The 18,858-nt window shown below is 35.7% G+C and overlaps 1 long non-coding RNA gene and 1 gene segment (V, D, J or C); one reads left to right on the top strand and one right to left on the bottom strand.

The window, feature by feature from the left end:
• The window catches only part of LOC113066505 (immunoglobulin kappa variable 1-8-like), a 128,663-nt gene extending 113,567 nt beyond the window's left edge, over positions 1-15,096 (top strand). The window contains 1 exon segment of the V gene segment in view: positions 14,783-15,096. Within this exon segment, the coding sequence occupies positions 14,783-15,096 (314 nt within the window).
• Positions 4,728-6,225, bottom strand: LOC113067320 (uncharacterized). The gene is made up of 2 exons (XR_003279308.1): positions 6,123-6,225; positions 4,728-5,259 (listed from the first exon to the last, which is right to left on the bottom strand). It is a non-coding gene; the product is annotated as an uncharacterized LOC113067320 (long non-coding RNA).
• Positions 15,097-18,858: the final 3,762 nt, after the last annotated feature.

Here is an 18,858-nt window from a genome sequence, read left to right as displayed (position 1 = left end):
TTCAGTAAATGGCTGTCAGTTGATGAAAATATGATTCCCTACTATGGGCGCCATGGGTACAAGCAGTTCATAAAGGGAAAACCAATCCGCTATGGCTATAAGGTTTGGAGCCTGGCGTCCTCAGGGGGTTACCTCTACCACATGGAGCCTTATGCTGGAGTGCATATCCTTCTTCCAGAGACTGGGTTAGGTCATGAGCCCAATGTAGTGCTGGGTTTGGCTGAACAAGCTGGTGTTCCAGGAGGATGCAACTTCACGCATGACAACCTTTTCACCACATTATCCCTGATTGATGAGATGACAAAGCGAGGATACATGCGGCAAAACCAGTTGTAAGATGTGCCATTTAAACCAATGAATGAATTCCAAAAGCTACAGAGGGCCTCCACAGGAGTTTTGTCTGAAGGAGAAAAGCTACTGGTGAGGTGGAGGGATAACAGTGTGGTCACTGTTGCAAGCAATGTGGAAAATGTCTAGACTGAGTTACCAACTAGGAGATGGAACAAGGAAAGAAAGGCATATGAGTACCTTCAACAACCTCAAATAATCCACTCTCACAACCAGCAAATGGGAGGTGTAGATCTACATGATCTTCAAGTGTCCCGTTACCACTGCACAACAAGATCAAAAAAGTGGTGGTGGCCAATTTATGTCTGGACTCTCCACAGTGCTGTGGTCAACAGTTGGCTGTTCCACAGAGATGTCATGGATGGTGACTATGATCTCCTTGGATTTCAGCGATTAGTTGCCCAAAGTCTCCTGACTTTGGAAAATTTGGTACTGCACCAAAAAGATAAGGGAGGCCATCCTCAATGTCTGACTGATATTCCCAGGTTTGATGGTGTTGCTCACTGGCCGATAAACACAGGTAGGCAGATTTACATGAAGATTTCCAAAAGCTATACAAAAGAGAAATCATTGTGTAATTGTTCATTTTGTTTTAAAGGGAACATGTTTCTCAGATGTCGTGTCTGTGATGGTCGCACATCATTTGGTTGTGAAAAGTGTGCCAGGCCATTGCATATTGAGTGCTTCAAAACATTTCATAACGTCTGAGGGAGTTACCTAATCAATGAGTTCCACACCAGGGCACCATTTTTTTCCCCACTGCTATGTCCTTAGGAAGGTGTCTATTCAAGTTACATGAGTTCCAAACCAGCACACAGTTGTAACTTTTAATTTTTGTGACGATTTTTTGTTACTACTGAATTGTTATGTTCCTTGGCATTGTTACATGTTCCCTATAGGCTCATATTTAATAATTTAAGTTTATTTATTTTAATTTGTTTATTTATTTGTTGTAATTTATTATTTTATTTCTGAAAGTTTTTTTTCATTTTGTAAGTTTAAGTATTTTGTGTTTTTTATAATGATTACATTCTAAGCAATTTCCTATAATGTGTTATTTTACCATAATTTTATTAAAATATTTGATATTTTTGAAACTGAGCCAGACAATGTTTACCTATTTGATAATCGTATAAAACACTTCGACAATTTAATCCAGTCTTTATTTTTTATAATTTCTGGAGATTTATGTATTTATATACAACAAATTTTTTCATGGACTTTCAAATATTTTGTTACATTATTGACATTGATTGTTTAATATACTTACAAATACAACACAAACTCATATATTTAATCTCTGGGAAAAATGTGGGATTAAATGGGTTAATTCTGGAACGTCTCCTGGTGGCGGAGCAGTGACAGGGACGTCTCCCTGTCACCCGCTGCAGCTGATCGCTGTTCTCCCTGCAGCTGTTGTCTGGGGTTAGGTGTTCTTCCCCCAACGCATATCTTTCCTCCTCAGCCAGAGCCAAAAGCTACCTTTCTCTGCCTCCTCTGCCAGATCCTTTGTTGCCCTCCTTAGCCTCCCTCCAGTCACTCCTGCTTCCCTCAAGAGGCGTATGGTTGACAACCCAAGGAAACCTCGGCATCCGACCTCCACTGGGTAGATGGTCATCTTCCAGCCAGCCTCCCGGCACTCAGTAGCGAGTTCTGAGTACCTGGCCTTCTTCCGTTCGAAGGCGGCCTGGATTCCGTCCTCCAGTGGTACAGTGAGCTCAATGAGGTGTATCGATCTTGCCTTGGTTGACCACACCACTATGTCTGGCCGGAGAGATGTGGTGGTTATCTCCGTGGGGAACTGGAGCTGCCTGTCCAGGTCAACCCTCATGTTCCACTCCTGGTTGGGGGAGAAGGGCCTTGCTGTTTCTCTTGATCTGGTGCTTCTCCTTACCCCTCCTTCTGACACAAAGATGGTGGGGTCCTCTGCTGATGGTGGTTGTTTGCTACCCTGTCGACACTCCTCCAGTACTTCGGCTAGCTTTCTTTAAATGGTCTAACCATATCAACTTTGTATCTAAGAGGTGAGATAAAATGTTGGGTATATTAAGGAGGGTTTTTCCTTTAGTTCATTCCTCAGCATTTTTAACCTTATATTATAGCTTTTTGTGTCTTTTCATTAATTATTGCCATATTTTCTGGGCAGCTCCCTATCCTACCTATCTAAAGAAATTAATAGTCATACAGAAGAAATATCTTAGATTTATTTCTCATTCAAATAGATATGCACCCTCGGCACCCCTTTACAATAAATTTAAAGTTCTCCCTATTGATAAGGTAAATATTTATCAAACATGTCTATGTATGCATAAGTCTTTATATAGGAAACAAGATCTACCAGACTCCTTTTAGAGTTTGTTTATCCCTACTCACATGTACACTCATTTCAAACTATACATAGCAGTAATACTTTTGTCTTACCCTACACACAAACTACAAGACATCAGTTTAATATTTATTTTAGAGGTCCTAAGCTCTGGAGTGATTTAAGCCCATCGTTGCGATCAATGTCCTCTTTCAAAAAGCATCTGAAGAGACTTCTATTGCTAGCCTGATGCCTTTATGTAGTCCTTTCTAGGTATTGCTTGCTCTTTTTGTATTTTTATCTAGATTGTTCATCTTTTATGCTATGGAACTGTTGTTTTATTTGTTGTTGTTTTTTTTCTTCTTCTGCTTATGCTCTTGCTTTGTTTCGTTTGTTGTTTGATTTTCTTATTTTGTTTTTTTGAGTGTTTAGTCTGCATGTCTCATGAGTTAATATAAGCAGTAGTGGAACTCTATACAAGCCTAGAGTGGCTTCGTTCCCTCCTTGCATAGTTTTGTAGTTGTACTAAACATGTGCTAAACAAATAAACTAAACTAAAAACTTGCATATATTTATATCGCAATTCATTGACTCTTTCTGAATTGCGTTCAAATGGCACCCTGTAGATCTGCTTCATCCTCAGATTATTTCTGCGCAAGACACAGTCCAGTGTTGATAAGGTTACCCTATCAATATTTGGAAATATCCTGTTATGCCATTTTCAAAGACCATGTTCATGACTGCAGTTTCCTGCTCAGGAGACAGAACACGTTCCCGACCAGCTTGTGTAGGTAATCTTTCAGTTCTGCCAAACAAATAGTAAAATACTGTAAACATTGTGAAGGGATACAAAGTAGGAATACATTTCCCAAATACTTGAAACATATTTTATTTTTACAGTCCCATAGAACAGTCCACAGCCACATTTTCAACCAAAGTGGCTCGGATCTCATTAGAGATTACTGTCCTTGGCCTTCCTCATCCTTGTCCTCCTCCTCTTACTCTCACTCCTCTGGCTCTGGCTTTGTTTCCATTGTTGGCATCCATTGCTCCAAAACAGAAGAGCTCACTTTTTACAGTTTTATGCTAAAGCTCTGTTTGCTAATTGTAAAAATGTGTGACAGGTGTTTGCCCATGTGATGAGTCAGTGTACATATTCGAGTGGTAGTGTGTTCCTTGTGAAAACAAGTGATTTTTCTGCTGTAAAATTGTGCCAAACGCAGAGAATTGTGGGTAGTGTTTTGAGTCTTTTTTACTCTATGTTGATGTAATGTAAAGACCATCAACACCTGACTATTCTTCCAACTGAGACTGGAATCAGCTATTTTTAAATATTTTAGTGATCTGTTACTTAAAATTGCTTATCAGTTGTTACAATATTTTATACGAAGATATTTTCAAATACTTTTGAGTTAATGTTGTTGCAGAAGTAGTGGCTTTACACTATATTTAAAGTTTGGAACATTAGGTTTTCATTTCTGTCATGCTGTGTTTAAGCATTTGTAAAAAAAAAAAAAAAAAAAAAAAACATAAGAAAGTTCTATGATTTTGGTATGAGGAAAGCTTATGTGAAAAGAAAATGTAAGCATTTTAGAAATGTGTTAACTGAATATTGTGTGAAAACAACATGAATTGTGCTAAAGATTTGGTAACAACAGACTGATGTTGTGCTAAATGTGTATAGTGTTTTGAAGATGTGACTATAGATTGGAAAAAGGATGTTAGCAATTAAATTTTTTTTTAAAATGACATGTAAACCTGAAATGTAATAATGAGTTTGTCTGTGTGCTGCTGGTCTACAGCAGAAGTGAAACTGGTGTGTTTCAGTCCAGATCATGTAACCAATCAAACAGTGACTCTGGGAGTGTGAGCTGAAAATCTCATTTGCATTGTCAGGGTGGAGTGATTGTGATCCTCTCAGAATAGAGCAGCTCTGTCTCCAGAGACCATGTTCAAACCCCAAGAGCTTTATTTGACTAGATTTACTGCTACTGATCGAGCTTCTGAAAAACACCTGGACAAACACTACATGCATCTTCATCTGTTAGTTGAATGATGTTGTCAGACACAAATGGAGTTTGTTGAGAAGCTTTATTGAATGTTGCAGCAAACACAGCAGATTGAAAGATCAGCCAGTGCTTTGACACTAGAGCTCTCTTTCAGTATTGAGTTGTAAATGACTACAGCTGCAGCACTAGACTCATGTGAATCCTGCCTGACACAGGACACTCAGATACGCTCATCTTCAGGAGAGAGGAGCGCTCACTGGAGAAACATCAGCACTGCGAGCGACTAACAGCGACTCTTGTGGAACGAGGCCTCATGAGGAGCTCCATCATGTGTTACTCTGCAGACGTACTGCTCTCCCGCTTCCCAGCGTGCTTTGCTGAGGGTCAGGACACTACTGCGGCTGTAGCGGCCGTCCTGCTCGCTCTCTGCGCTGGTCACAACCCCCTCGGTGACCTCTGAGCCGTCCAGTGTCCAGCTCACCAGCGCCCCCTGTGGAGAGTAAGAGCTGAGCAGGCAGAGCAGTGCGGCTGAGTCTCCAGAGATCTGCAGAGAAGAGGGCGGCAGCAGAGACACTGAGGGCTTCACTGTGGGACCAGCTGCAGGAGACAAACACAACACATTCACAAACACAGAGAAAACACACTGCAGCTCCAGCACTCTTCTGCCCTGCAGCATTCACAGCATTTCAACAGGACTTTCAGCAGCAGACATGAGGAGTGCAGTCAAAATCACTACAATCTCATCATTCATGACATTCAAAATTGCTACAGCTGATATATACACAATATACAAACTATATATAATCACTACATATTTACATATTTAAATGAAACCTCATAAAATGAAATGATGTACATGAACGCTGACACTGTACAAAGACACTGAACGCTTTATTTCCAGTATAGTCTCAAATCTCATCATAAAGTTCTTACATTGTCTTAACTGAGCTTAAAATGTTCTTACACTATTAAATATATATTTTTTTACACTTTTAAAAATCTTAAAAGTTTCAAGCTGCTATTTTATTACTATATCTCACACCAAATGGAAATTATTTAATAATAATAATAATAATAATAATTATTATTATTATTATTATAAAAACAATGGATTCAACTTGTCTAAACATTCACATATTTAGTATTTTGTATGTTTTTGAAGCATGGTATGTACAAAAGAGATTCAAAATCATTGACTGAACTACAAATGGTAACTTTATTTACATTTTTATGTTTTTCCATGCATAATATCTATAATAAAATATGTACTTTATATGAAGTGTGAACATTAATGAAATTAAATCTGTAAATAAAATGAACTGATAAAACTCAGAGTGAGACACATCATGGAAATGTGTTTTTGACAATATTTGTTTCCTGAGAGTTTAATTTAGTTCTTTTTAGACTTTAAATGTGATGATAAAATAAATAACCAAGACAGTTAAAAGAGAAAAACTTACCGAGCACCAGTTTAGTTCCTCCACCGAAAGTGTACCACAGTGATACAATCTAATGAAACACTCGTACAAAAACCTCTATTCCACTCGAGTGAACACACACTCCAGCAGAGAGAGAAACAACACTTCTACACTCGGTCATTTAGTTTAAAAAAATGTTGTTTTTTTTAAAAAAAGTAAGAGCAAAGTATTTTCAAAATGTTTGTTATTAACTGAAAAATAATTTAGTTATTTTCATAATCAGTTAAAGAGTTTATTAATCTCATATATGATAGACATGATTCACTTTGACTTTAAATCCTGTATGTCTCTATCAATCTCTAGCTGTCTGCTGATTTTGAACTTTCTAAAGAAATCTACAGTAATTGATGACCTGTGACCTCTGAGGTGACCTTTGACCTCTTCTATCATGAGGATGTTGTGGAGTTTCTCATAAAGGCACTTCTTTTCTTCATATGCAACTCAATCATAATAATTCACAAAATATCATGCATCTTCAGAGAAAAGAATCAAGACACAATTGTTCATATATACTGTAAATATATACTGTACAGGCTGTTGTGAATCCCAGGCTCTAATTGGAGCACAAGAACAACAAAACTTCACATAAACAAGAACAAGATGTAATCTATCACCATCCCATGTGTGCCCATTTTTTTTTTCTGAATGGATTCATGCATATAGTCGTGTTAATAGTGTCCTATATGAACCTGCATTTATTTTCCCCAGGTGTTTGTTTATTTTCTTGAAAATCATATTTTAATATGCGGTAACTATAGTTGCCGGTGAGCAAATATGTTGTATTCACCCCTTCGATGTCAAATTTGAATAGGAGGAGAACATTTGGCATCTAACTCAAAATAACTCCTTTCAACAGATTAATCTTTCTTCATAAACAAATTTATCATGCATAAAATTCAAAGAACATTTGATGCAAACCCCCAAAAAATCATCTATCTTATAATCTCTTAGATATGATAACACAACAAATCCATTTGTCTTAAAATGGTGGAACATAGTTCTGAACAAAGTGCAGACATTAAGTTGACCCAACAGGGTATTGTGTATAAAAAAAGTTAAAAATGAAAATCAATACATAAAACTAAATAGAATGAAGAAAATATTACATCTGTATCATAAAAAAGGTATACCTGAAAGAAACAGTTTAGTTACCAACATTCAGCAAAATATCATATTTTTGCTCAACAGAAGAAAGAAACTCATTGGTTTGCAACTTCAGGGAAACTAAATGATGACACAATTTCCATTTGTGGGTGAACTTCCCCTTACATGAGCAGTGAAGGTACAAGTAGTTTTATAAATTTACATAAACATATTTGCATTCTATTCTTGTGATTTGTGAAAGTACTTGATATTCATGAAGTTAATGATATTATTTTTAAAATATTTGCTTTTTATACAATTATCATGTGTAGGCTACACCTGTGTTTGTTTGTTTATTTACTTGATATTGAACATGCAGATATTTTCATTCTAAGAGGTGTGTTAGTTAAAAATAAATACTAATAAATAGAATGAAGAAATGTATGATTTTTCTTTTTTTATGCCCATAGTATTCAGTGTCTGATTGCTATAGGCGATTTCATATAATAATGTTAAAATGTATAGTCATGTACATTACAATGGAATCATAAGCTACTAGTCCTTGACCAATTAGAATAAAACACACACAAACTGGATAAAGGAGCTTCAATATTTTGCTTTTATAATGTCTACAGCTATTAATCCCATGCGTTAGCTCTTTATCTTTCCGTTCCTCCTTTTGTGTGACTGACTGAAGTTTGTAAATTGCTGCTGAAATTTAGGAGTAGGAACTTGACAGCTCATGTGACACCTTTTTATTTCTTCAAATCCTTTATTTAGTTGTTTGCTTGCATGTCATTGAGAAATAAAACATGAATAACATCTAGAAAAATGACAACTATAAACTGGTGGGCTTAAATTGGTTATCAGAACGTTTTCAGTCCATTTTATAATGTCAGGCCCACACAAGGATTCATAATAGACGTAGTGTCGGTCTTGATACTTCATGAACAGATTCATGTTTCTTGCTCTTATTACAGCGGTGGCAGCTCATCTAATGGAATTTATGTAATGATATATTCTGTGACTCTAGTATATTAGTCTTGTATCAGCTCAGTCTGTTGTGAATCCTGCCCACTTCTTTGCATGGTCAGCACATGCTTCAGTGCTCTGAGAGTGTTTATAGAGCTGTGAGTTTAACACTTCATGACTGAGAGCAGAACAGAACACAATCTTCATCATCACACAAGACACAACAACAACAATGAACAACATCATCATCCTCATCTGGACCATTGGGGTTTTTATTCAAGGTTTTTGTTGTTGTTGTTTTTTTTTACCATTTTAATATACCAATATTTTGCTATAAAGGTGATTTACTGACAAACTAACTTTATTTTCTCTTCTTCAGCCTCCAGAGGAATCACTCTGACTCAACCTAAAGTTAGAGTGTAACATAGATGTAGGAATATATAGTGTCTACTTAGCCTGGTATCAGCAGAAACCTGGAGAAGCTCCTAAACTCCTCATTTACTGGATCAACAGCCTCCAGTCAGGAACTCCATCTAGATTCAGTGGCAGTGGAACAGCAAGTACTGGAAACGATTTCACTCTGACCATCAGTGGAGTCCAGACTGAAGATACAGGAGATTATTACTGTCAGAGTGTACACAGTGGTCCAGTGATCACACAGTGATAAAGAGTCGTACAAAAACCTCCGTCAGTCAGAGTCACAGTGACTGCACTGATACAGCTGAGAGACACTGCAGCTGCTGATGCTCATCTCAATATTTTTTGTCTGTAACTCTCTATTGTACTGATGAACACCATCTATTTGCCCAACATTACGAGTAAATATTAGAATTATGTAGGAGCAAAACTATTCAATGCTGTACAAATTACACAAATCTAGATTACTTACAAATCTTCTTCTCAAACAGTGTGCAAAAGTCTTATTCAGTGCTGCTGCACTAACTGGCATCACTGGTTCCTGAAGGGGTTAATTCATGATCCCATTTTAATTAATTTAATTAAATCTGTCGTGGTATATGATTAATGATTACAATAATCAGTGTCTCTGCATCAGAAAAATGCCCTATCTTCCCATTTTTATAGTCCTTGGCTAAACCCAAGCTGATTTCACTGTTTGTTCATCAGCAGAGGTCCAACAAATTTCCTCAAATGTTCTTCTACTTCCTGCACACCCTTGTTCAGATTCATTCAGTTCAGATTAATTCAAACTATAGCCTTCATATTTAAAATGACTGGATGATTATTTTTTAACTGCTTGCTCCCTTAATTACGACATTAACCATGGCCAAAAAAAAAAAAAAAACATTTTTGTATTCACAATGGTAACCATAAATTAACCAGTTTACACGAACCATAGTTTTACGTGGTAGCTTATATGTAGTAAAACTGCCGTTATAAAATAGGCAGTCAAACTGCCAAAAAACACAGTATACACTTTTTCTATTATAAAACCTTGGTTAAGTTTTTATGAGGGCTGGTGTACTGTTAACTTCTTAACAAACCGAGGGCTTTTTAACTTTTTAACAGAGTGCCCCAAAGCAAAAAGCTGGTATGCATTGCACCTGCTGCCTCTTATACTTGAGTAAGTACTTGAGTAAAAGTACAGATACATATGGTAAAATGTTACTGCAGTAAAAGTACTCCTTTTTCAATTTTACTCAAGTGAAAGTACAAAAGTACTCAATTTTTTATGTACTTAAGTAAAAAAGTACTGCAAGATAGATGTTTGCAATTTTATATAGGCTACTTAATTTAATTTTATATTAGCAAATTTTTTTATAATCCTACTGCTCAAAATACCTTGGATTTTTTCAAAATAACCACTATATGGAGTCGAGATATATTTTTGTTGTTGATATGGACTACGCTGATGAGAGTAATGTTCACTGTGAAGCTTACACTGTGATTTACCTGAGAGAAAACAGAGCTGACCATCTGATCTTTACCAGTAAGAACAAAGTATTTTAAAAGTTAGTTGTTTTACAGAACATCAAAGTTACAGTACAAACCAAAAGTTTGGACACACCTTCTCATTCAAAGAGTTTTCTTTATTTTCATGACTATGTAAATTGTAGAGTCACACTGAAAGCATCAAGGGCTATTTGAGCAAGAAGGAGAGTGATGGGGTGCTGCGCCAGATGACCTGGCCTCCACAGTCACCGGACCTGAACCCAATCCAGATGGTTTAGGGGTGAGCTGGACCGCAGACAGAAGGAAAAAGGGCCAACAAGTGCTAAGCATCTCTCGGGGGAACTCCTTCAAGACTGTTGGAAGACCATTTCAGGTGACTACCTCTTGAAGCTCATCAAGAGAATGCCAAGAGTGTCCAAAGCAGTAATCAAAGCAAAAGGTTGCTACTTTGAAGAACCTACAATATGACATATTTTCAGTTGTTCCACACTTTTTTGTTATGTATATAATTCCATATATAATTCCAGATGTGTTAATTCATAGTTTTGATGCCTTCAGCGTGAATCTACTATTTTCATAGTCATGAAAATAAAGAAAACTATTTGAATGAGAAGGTGTGTCCAAACGTTTGGTCTGTACTGTAAATATGACATGATAATAAGGCCTGAAGTTAGAAAGAACATTTTAAGGAAAAAAAAAATAAAGAAATTTCATAATGATTTTTTCCTTCTCAAATCTTGTCTGTGGTTTAAAAACACCTATGGCCAAATGGGGTGCATCTCTTCCCACTGAGAATTACTGTAGTTACCATGTTCTGAACATGGTATCACATCCTTTCTTTTCTAACCAGAGATATATATAGATATATATAGGTGGCTGAATAAAAATATTTGGACATTATTTATAAAAATTACATCAACTTAGCACCAACAAGCTTGCTAGCTAGACAGTTAGCATCAGCTAACAATATTTACTTATTTTCAGTACGATGAACATTCATGTCTGTCTACTCGTCTAGTTAATCCAAACAATATACATATGTATAACGTTACTGTCGATAAACAATATAAAAACAGACGTCACAAAGGACATTTTAATTAAACTGTTAACATTACGGCAGCAGTGAATTTGAACGTGCACAAGTTATTGTATTTAATGTGTGTTATTTTATGGGTTTTTTGTTGTTGTTTTTTTTACCTGGAATTGATGTGTCTGCATCGTCTCCACTCGAGCATTTCAGTGGGCTTAAATAGATCACTCTTTACAATGGATTTAGTTCCCAAACAACTGACAGTTTTGACCCAAATATGATTTTCAGTTACAATAATTAATCCAATTATTTCGATATTAATAAATTACCTTTAGCAACATCAGATGCACGCGCGATCACAAGATCTCCCGGTTCTTACTTCTGGGGACTCGCACTAAACGGTTCATTTGAATCAGTGAGTGGTCGACTCCAGAACAGCTGCAATCGGATCATTCTAATTCGTAAACGAATTGTTTGTTGTGATTCGCGATCCGATTTAAAAGTTTATTTTGAAAAGATTCAGCTCGTTCATGATGAATCAGACACCGCTTCTGCGTGTCGGAGCACATGATATTATAGGGAGTAACGATATGTTTTATGAAATGTAGTGAAGTAAAAAGTACGATTTTATGCTTTGGAATGTAGTGAAGTAAAAGTAAAAGTTGCTCAAAATAAAACTACTCCAGTAAAGTACAGATTTACTTAAGTACAGTAACGAAGTAAAGCTACTCCGTTACTGTCCACCACTGCAATGTGCATTGGCTCGTTTAGTTTACACTCGAAGTAGATTGGTCTATCGAAGCGATATACCATTTCCGTCCCTCATCTACGTGGCGTCGAGAGGGACCGACTGAAAGGGAACATCATGTTTTAAGACTAACTTAGAACTAACTTACAAAACGTAGAAGTTTGGGCAGATTAGATCACATTTATCTATTAACGTTTTATTCTACTGTGGCTTAATCTGTTCTATCAATGTAGTATTTTCACGTAATGACAAACTATAATTAAATAATTTTTTTCTGGTATTTTTGTTTTCGTTACTTTTCTAATGTCTTTACTGCAGTGATTCTGTGTCTGTATTTTTTTTTTTTTTTACATAAACTGTGCATTTTATAAAGCTACTCTGAGATTGTCATTAATTTTTGGTATTGAATATCTGCTGCAAAAGAAACAAAATGCATGCATTTACTAAACCCAACGATACCAAAATGTAGAAAGGCTTCGAAAGATATAATTGTATAAGGGCAGACCTTACACATAAAATAATGCAGTTTCTGTTATTTCAGCTGATTTTTTCTCTCATGGTGTTATGATTGACTAAATGTTCCTGTTGGAAGAGAGCATGTGTTTGTGTTTTGAATAAGTTTGGGGGTTTAGTTTACAATGTGTGATTTTGAGCATGAAATTAACCGTTTTGCCAATTTTGTGTTCTAGGTGTGTTGGTGCGTTAAGAGTTTAGTAAACTTGTTAACCCTTGTGAAAAAGTAGTGCACTTAGGTATACTTTTATAAAGTGTACTTATTGCGGAAATAATGTACTTTAAAAGAACACACATATGTGCAAATTAAATGTTATTTTCAACGCTTAAGTATATTGTATTTGTAATTAATTTAAAATGTATCACAAAATTGTGTAAGGTTGTTTCAGACAGTGTCATGCATAAATAATTAGCCTTTTCATTCTACCTGAACCAAAATTATATAACGTTAGTGTCGAACCTAGACTCACATGAAAACATTTCTGCTAAGAGGTGTAGTCTAGTGATACACAGGTATATGCTGTATACTCACTAGAAAAGGCCAAGGATTTCCGTACACACACTTAAAAAAGCATGAGGATACAAAACAACTTGGTTTTGTGTCTAATCTTTTACACTTTCATTCATAAATTCACCCCGTCTGTGTTTGCAAAATGACACGGATCGAATCGCTGAATCCAGTCACAAATGGAACTGGCAATATAAAGCAGAACATCATGGAATTTGGCTATTTTTTAATGAATGCATCTACAGAAGGGCTTTACAATGAATCAAATATCAACATACACTAGTGTATATGATGAATATTTAAGCTGATAAGTGTAGCGCCTCTCTAGCGTGCTGAACTATAATGAGAGGTGGCTATCCTGAGTTCTTTAAATATCTTTTAAATCAAATAAGTGAGGTTTCACAAATAAATCTATGAGTATCTAACTTGTGTGTGTGTGTGATTACTAACTTTTAAAATGAAATACTTTTCCCCTTTAAATCAAAATTTAAGCAGTACTATTCACACTTTAACAGGAAATGAAAAGTCTAGGAATTACTCTTCTCCTATAAACAATTTCACGTTTAACCCAAATTGTACTCTTTTTCTTAATTAACTGAAATATCAAAAGAGTCAGTAACCACAAAGGTTTTTAAAAAAAATATAAAACAGATTTACTTAGAAAAGAATGTCAGAAATTAAATATGTCTGTTACAACTCACTTTTCACATCACAGCTGCATTTAAATTCACATTAAACACATAAGGGCCCAAGAAAATAAAATAGCCGGCAAAAACCTATCTTAAAATGAAATACCCTTCAAGTGTTTAAATGATGCAGGCCTGAATGTAGCTCGGGTACGTTGTAGCCTTAAACTCAATGGCTGTTTCACCATAAAGGCCAAACAAACAAATTGTAACTTTTTTCAATGTGCATGTAATCTCACGTGCTTCGGATCAACGGCGGCAGCAGCAGAAGACAGGTGGAGAGGATTCGTGATGAGAAGAAGACGGATGAAGAGAAGATTCACACGGTTGATGATCTCAGCAAAGTCCATCACTCGACAACGCTATCCGGCTCCGGGAAAGTCTCTGATCATCGTCCGTTTCATATTTTCACACAGGCTTAACTAATTAAGGTCACCGGCCGCTAGCTTATCAGCAAAGTCCATGTAAAACACTAACCACTAAATCAGCGGCTAACTGAAACATATGTCTGTCGTAACGGATGAGTTTTTCACTCAAACAAACAGAACTATCACCACTAATTACTGGTATAAGTGTTCGTGTTGAACACTTTAATTTTCAGGTGCATTACATTAACAGTAACAGTCTTTTTTTCTCCGCACCAACTCACTCACGTCTGTATCTCACTTCCTCCTTACCCTTGACCTCTCCAGTGATTGGATCATACACAAAACTTTCAGAAATAAAATAAATTAACAAAACATTTCTGTAACTCCTTCGTACTATTGTCACATGCATCTTTTAAACATTTTCACATATATTATTAACCAACAAACATTAAACATTTTAAATGCTGTATACCATAAATTAATTTTACACCATGTATACATGTATTTCTCTCATTGTGCTGTTGTGAATCCTGCCCACTTCTTTGCATGGTCAGCACATGCTTCAGTGCTCTGAGAGTGTTTATAGAGCTGTGAGTTTAACACTTCATGACTGAGAGCAGAACAGAACACAATCTTCATCATCACACAAGACACAACAACAACAATGAACAACATCATCATCCTCATCTGGACCATTGCAGCTTTTATTCATGGTATAATTATCATTTGTGACACTAATATTATGCTGTTGCTGTTTTATAGCATTTTAATATGCCTATATTATGCTGTAAGTGAAATTTAAATGTGTATTGTTTTTCTTCAGAATCCAGAGGAATCACTGTGACTCAGCCTAAAGTTAAAACTGTCCAGCTCGGTCAAACAGCTACAATAGAGTGTAGTCTGGATGTAGGACTAACCTCTAATGATTTGGCTTGGTATCAGCAGAAACCTGGAGAAGCTCCTAAACTCCTCATTTATTACATAAACAGCCTCCAGTCAGGAACTCCATCTAGATTCAGTGGCAGTGGATCAAACTATGGAAAAGATTTCACTCTGACCATCAGTGGAGTCCAGACTGAAGATACAGGAGATTATTACTGTCAGAGTTATCACAGTGGTGGTGTGTTCACACAGTGATAAAAGAGTCGTACAAAAACCTCCGTCAGTCAGAGTCACAGTGACTGCACTGATACAGCTGAGAGACACTGCAGCTGCTGATGGAGGATGTGATTAAACACATTTACTTTATTTATTATTTTACTTTTGGTTCTTTGGAGATTCAAACAGTTCTGTGTCTTCAAATCAGTGCACGGAAAGTATGGACCATGTAATAGCACACTTGAGGAGATACAGTATGTAAAAAAACATATTTTTTCATATATAATTTATTCTCATTATTATGATATGGTTTGACATTTGCCAATAACTTAAAACATGCAATGATAATATTACAATTTGGTTACTACATCTTAGTCATTTGCCATATCACAAGAAGGTGACACAAATCCAACATCTTTTTCTTCTGGTTTTAGTATTTGGTATTTTTGAACTCAAGCACACAAACCACTATTGGACACATGTTTCAAGGTAGGACTGAAAAGTGTTCCTTCTGGCACTATTGGCGGTTTTCTCGATGTACCTGTACATTAATGGAGTAAGAGGCTCTTTGAGGATTTTCCAACTCAACTGACTCATTTCAGAGAATAAAGAGTCAAACAGTCAAACTCATATTTGAGTGATTGTGTTCCTCTCAGAATAGAGCAGCTCCATCAGCAGATGTTCAGCGTCCTCACAGGAGCTTCATGATACAGCTGTGTAAAAGCACACATGCACTCTTTTCTGCTGTTGTTGGTGAAAGCAGAGCAGATGTCAGATGAGAGAGAGTAAAGCTCAGTGTGGAGAATGATTGGAGTCTCTCATGTGCTGTTGGTCTCGATGTGAGACATCAGTGAGAATCCAGAGGAGAGAGTGAGTGGATCTGCTCTGAACAATGCAGGAGAAATGATGCCTGACAATCAGAGAACACATCATCTCAAAACATTAACATTTATACTATATTATTATTTATATTTATATTATAACACATTGATAGTGATTGGCCTTTACCTCTCTGCTCACAGCAAGTAGCTTAGGAAACAAATAAAGATGTAAATACAAGATTTAATACCTAATTAAAAGCTATTTCACAGCTATTTCATAAGAATTAGTTACAATATTTGTGTTAATATCTTTGAAAATATATACAGTACAGACCAAAAGTTTGGACACACCTTCTCATTCAAAGAGTTTTCTTTATTTTCATGACTATGAAAATTGTAGAGTCACACTGAAGGCATCAATAGATATTCTTAACCTAGATGGATATAAGCTCATTAATAAAAATAGGCTTGGCCGTACCGGTGGTGGTGTTTGTTTATATGTTCACTCCAGATATCAAATTAATGTTTGTGATGACATTGTCTTAGATGACAATCATTCTTATTCACTTTTTGTGGAGATAAATCTCACTAATGCAAAAGAAGTTATAGTAGGAGTGATCTATCGTCCCCCTGACTCTGACCTTGATGTTTTCGAGGGTAAACTGAAGGACATATTATTCTCCATAAACAAAAAAAACAAAGATTGTGTCATACTTGGGGAATTCAATATTGATGTCTCCAAAGATGACGTTGTAAAAAGAGACTTGCATTCATTTTTTTTTTTTGTACCATAAATCAATTTACCAGAGTAACGCCCTCCACTAGGACAGTTATTGACAATATCATCACAAACATTCGAAATACTAGATTAGAATCTGAAGTCATGTTATCTGACATTACTGACCATTTTCCAATTGTATTGTTTCTAGATATTGCAAATAAGAATGAATTACCACGGCGAAAAACAAAAATTAAAGTACTAAATGAGAGAACCCTGAAACTACTGGTTGAGAATTTACAGGCCAAAACATGATGACTGCAACAATCATGATGCTGATTATGACAACTTGATAAATGGAATTACAAACTCTATTTGTTGTACTATCCCTGAAAAGAACGCCGGACATTGCGCGACTGGTCTCAACCCCTGGCTCACAAAGGGTATTTTAAAATCTATCACCCATAAAAATAAGCTTTATAAACGTTTCTTAAAATGCCCAAGTGTTATGAACAAGGATATATATACTAGTTACAGGAATAAACTCACTAATATAATAAGGAAAAGTAAAAATAACCACTATACATATCTCATAAAAGCATCACAGGGTGACTCTAAGAAGTCCTGGAAAGTGCTAAATTAAGTCCTTAACAAGAGCAAAAACAATGTTGTGCTTCCTAATGCTGTGGGCTTACACTCAAATTTGGATAACAAATATACGCATGACATTAATTTAGCAAATAATTTTAATAATTACTTTAACTCTATTGGGGAAAAACTCTCTAACAAAATAGTTCAACCGCAGGGTATCACTTTCGACCATTATTTACGGGGCTCTTATGCACATTCTTTTTTTATGAAACCAACTAATTGTGATGAAGTCTATAAAATAATTAGAAATTTACGAAGTTCGGACACTGCTGGTGAGGATGAAATTTGTGGTAAAATTCTGAGAGCCATAGCATTTAATATCATGGAGCCATTGACTTATTGTATTAATCTCTCTCTGCTTGTTGGAATTGTACCAAAAAGGACAAAAATTGCCAGAATGATACCAGTGTTTAAATCTGGGGATAAAAATGATATGTGCAATTATCGTCCAATATCAATCTTGCCCACAATTTCTAAGGTTTTAGAGAGAGTAGTGTACAATAGGCTATATGGCTACCTTGATAAATTAAATATTATTGCTTCTTCTCAATATGGTTTTAGAAAAAACAGAGCCACATGCATGGCGGTACTCGATCTGATCGACAAGATCAATGATGCCATTGATAAAGGCGATAGCGGTATTTGTATTTTTTTAGATTTATCTAAGGCGTTTGATACTATTGATTTTGACATCTTATTGAATAAATTACACCATTATGGAGATAGAGGATTAGCCCTTAGCTGGTTCAGAAGTTATTTGTTTGGTACACAGCAGTATGTAAGTATCAAGGAACAAATTTCAGTAAGTAAACCCATTAAATGTGGAGTCCCTCAGGGATCCATTTTGGGCCCTCTTCTTTTTTTAATATATATAAATGATTTTGAAAATTCTACAATGGCTTTACACAAGGTTTTATTTGCTGATGACACAAACTTATTTATGTCACATAAGAGTCCAGGTGAAATGGAAGAAATAATAAATAGAGAGTTAAGAAATGTTGCTATCTGGTTTCGGTGCAGTAAATTATCTCTTAAAATAAACAAGACAAACTACATCGTATTTCATTCCAAACAAAATCAATTGGCAAATAAGCATTTCTGTCTTAAAATAAATGAACAAATTATTGAAAGAGTAAATACCACTAAATTTCTCAGAATCTTTATTGATGAATGTCTACAATTTAAATGCTATATTGAGCAATTAATAAAAAAATTATCAAAATACGTTTGATTATTTTTCAAAATAAGAAAATTTCTCCCACAGTCAGCATTGTCATTTTATATAAAACCTTGTTTGAATCTCATATAAACTATTGCAATGTCATATGGTGTAACACTTTTACTAGCTACCTGAAAAAAATACAGTCTTTACAGAAAAAAATTATACGGGTATTAACGTGGTCTGAGCCAAATACCTCTTCACGTCCCTTGTTTTATCGCCTTGGTCTATTAAGACTTACCGAATATAATACTTATCATAATGCCTGTATGATATTCCAGGTTGTTCATAAGGTTGTGTGAACTTGTCCCAATCAGCAGACCCCAGCATACATATCACACAAGGGAAAAACATTTAATTACTGGTAAAATAAGACGATTGAAATGTACGAG

Source organism: Carassius auratus, chromosome 50 (assembly GCF_003368295.1).
Source record: "Carassius auratus strain Wakin chromosome 50, ASM336829v1, whole genome shotgun sequence".
Classification (NCBI taxonomy): domain Eukaryota; kingdom Metazoa; phylum Chordata; class Actinopteri; order Cypriniformes; family Cyprinidae; genus Carassius; species Carassius auratus.
The sequence above is the reverse complement of the archived record's forward strand: the minus strand, read 5'-3'. Positions and strand labels throughout refer to the sequence as shown.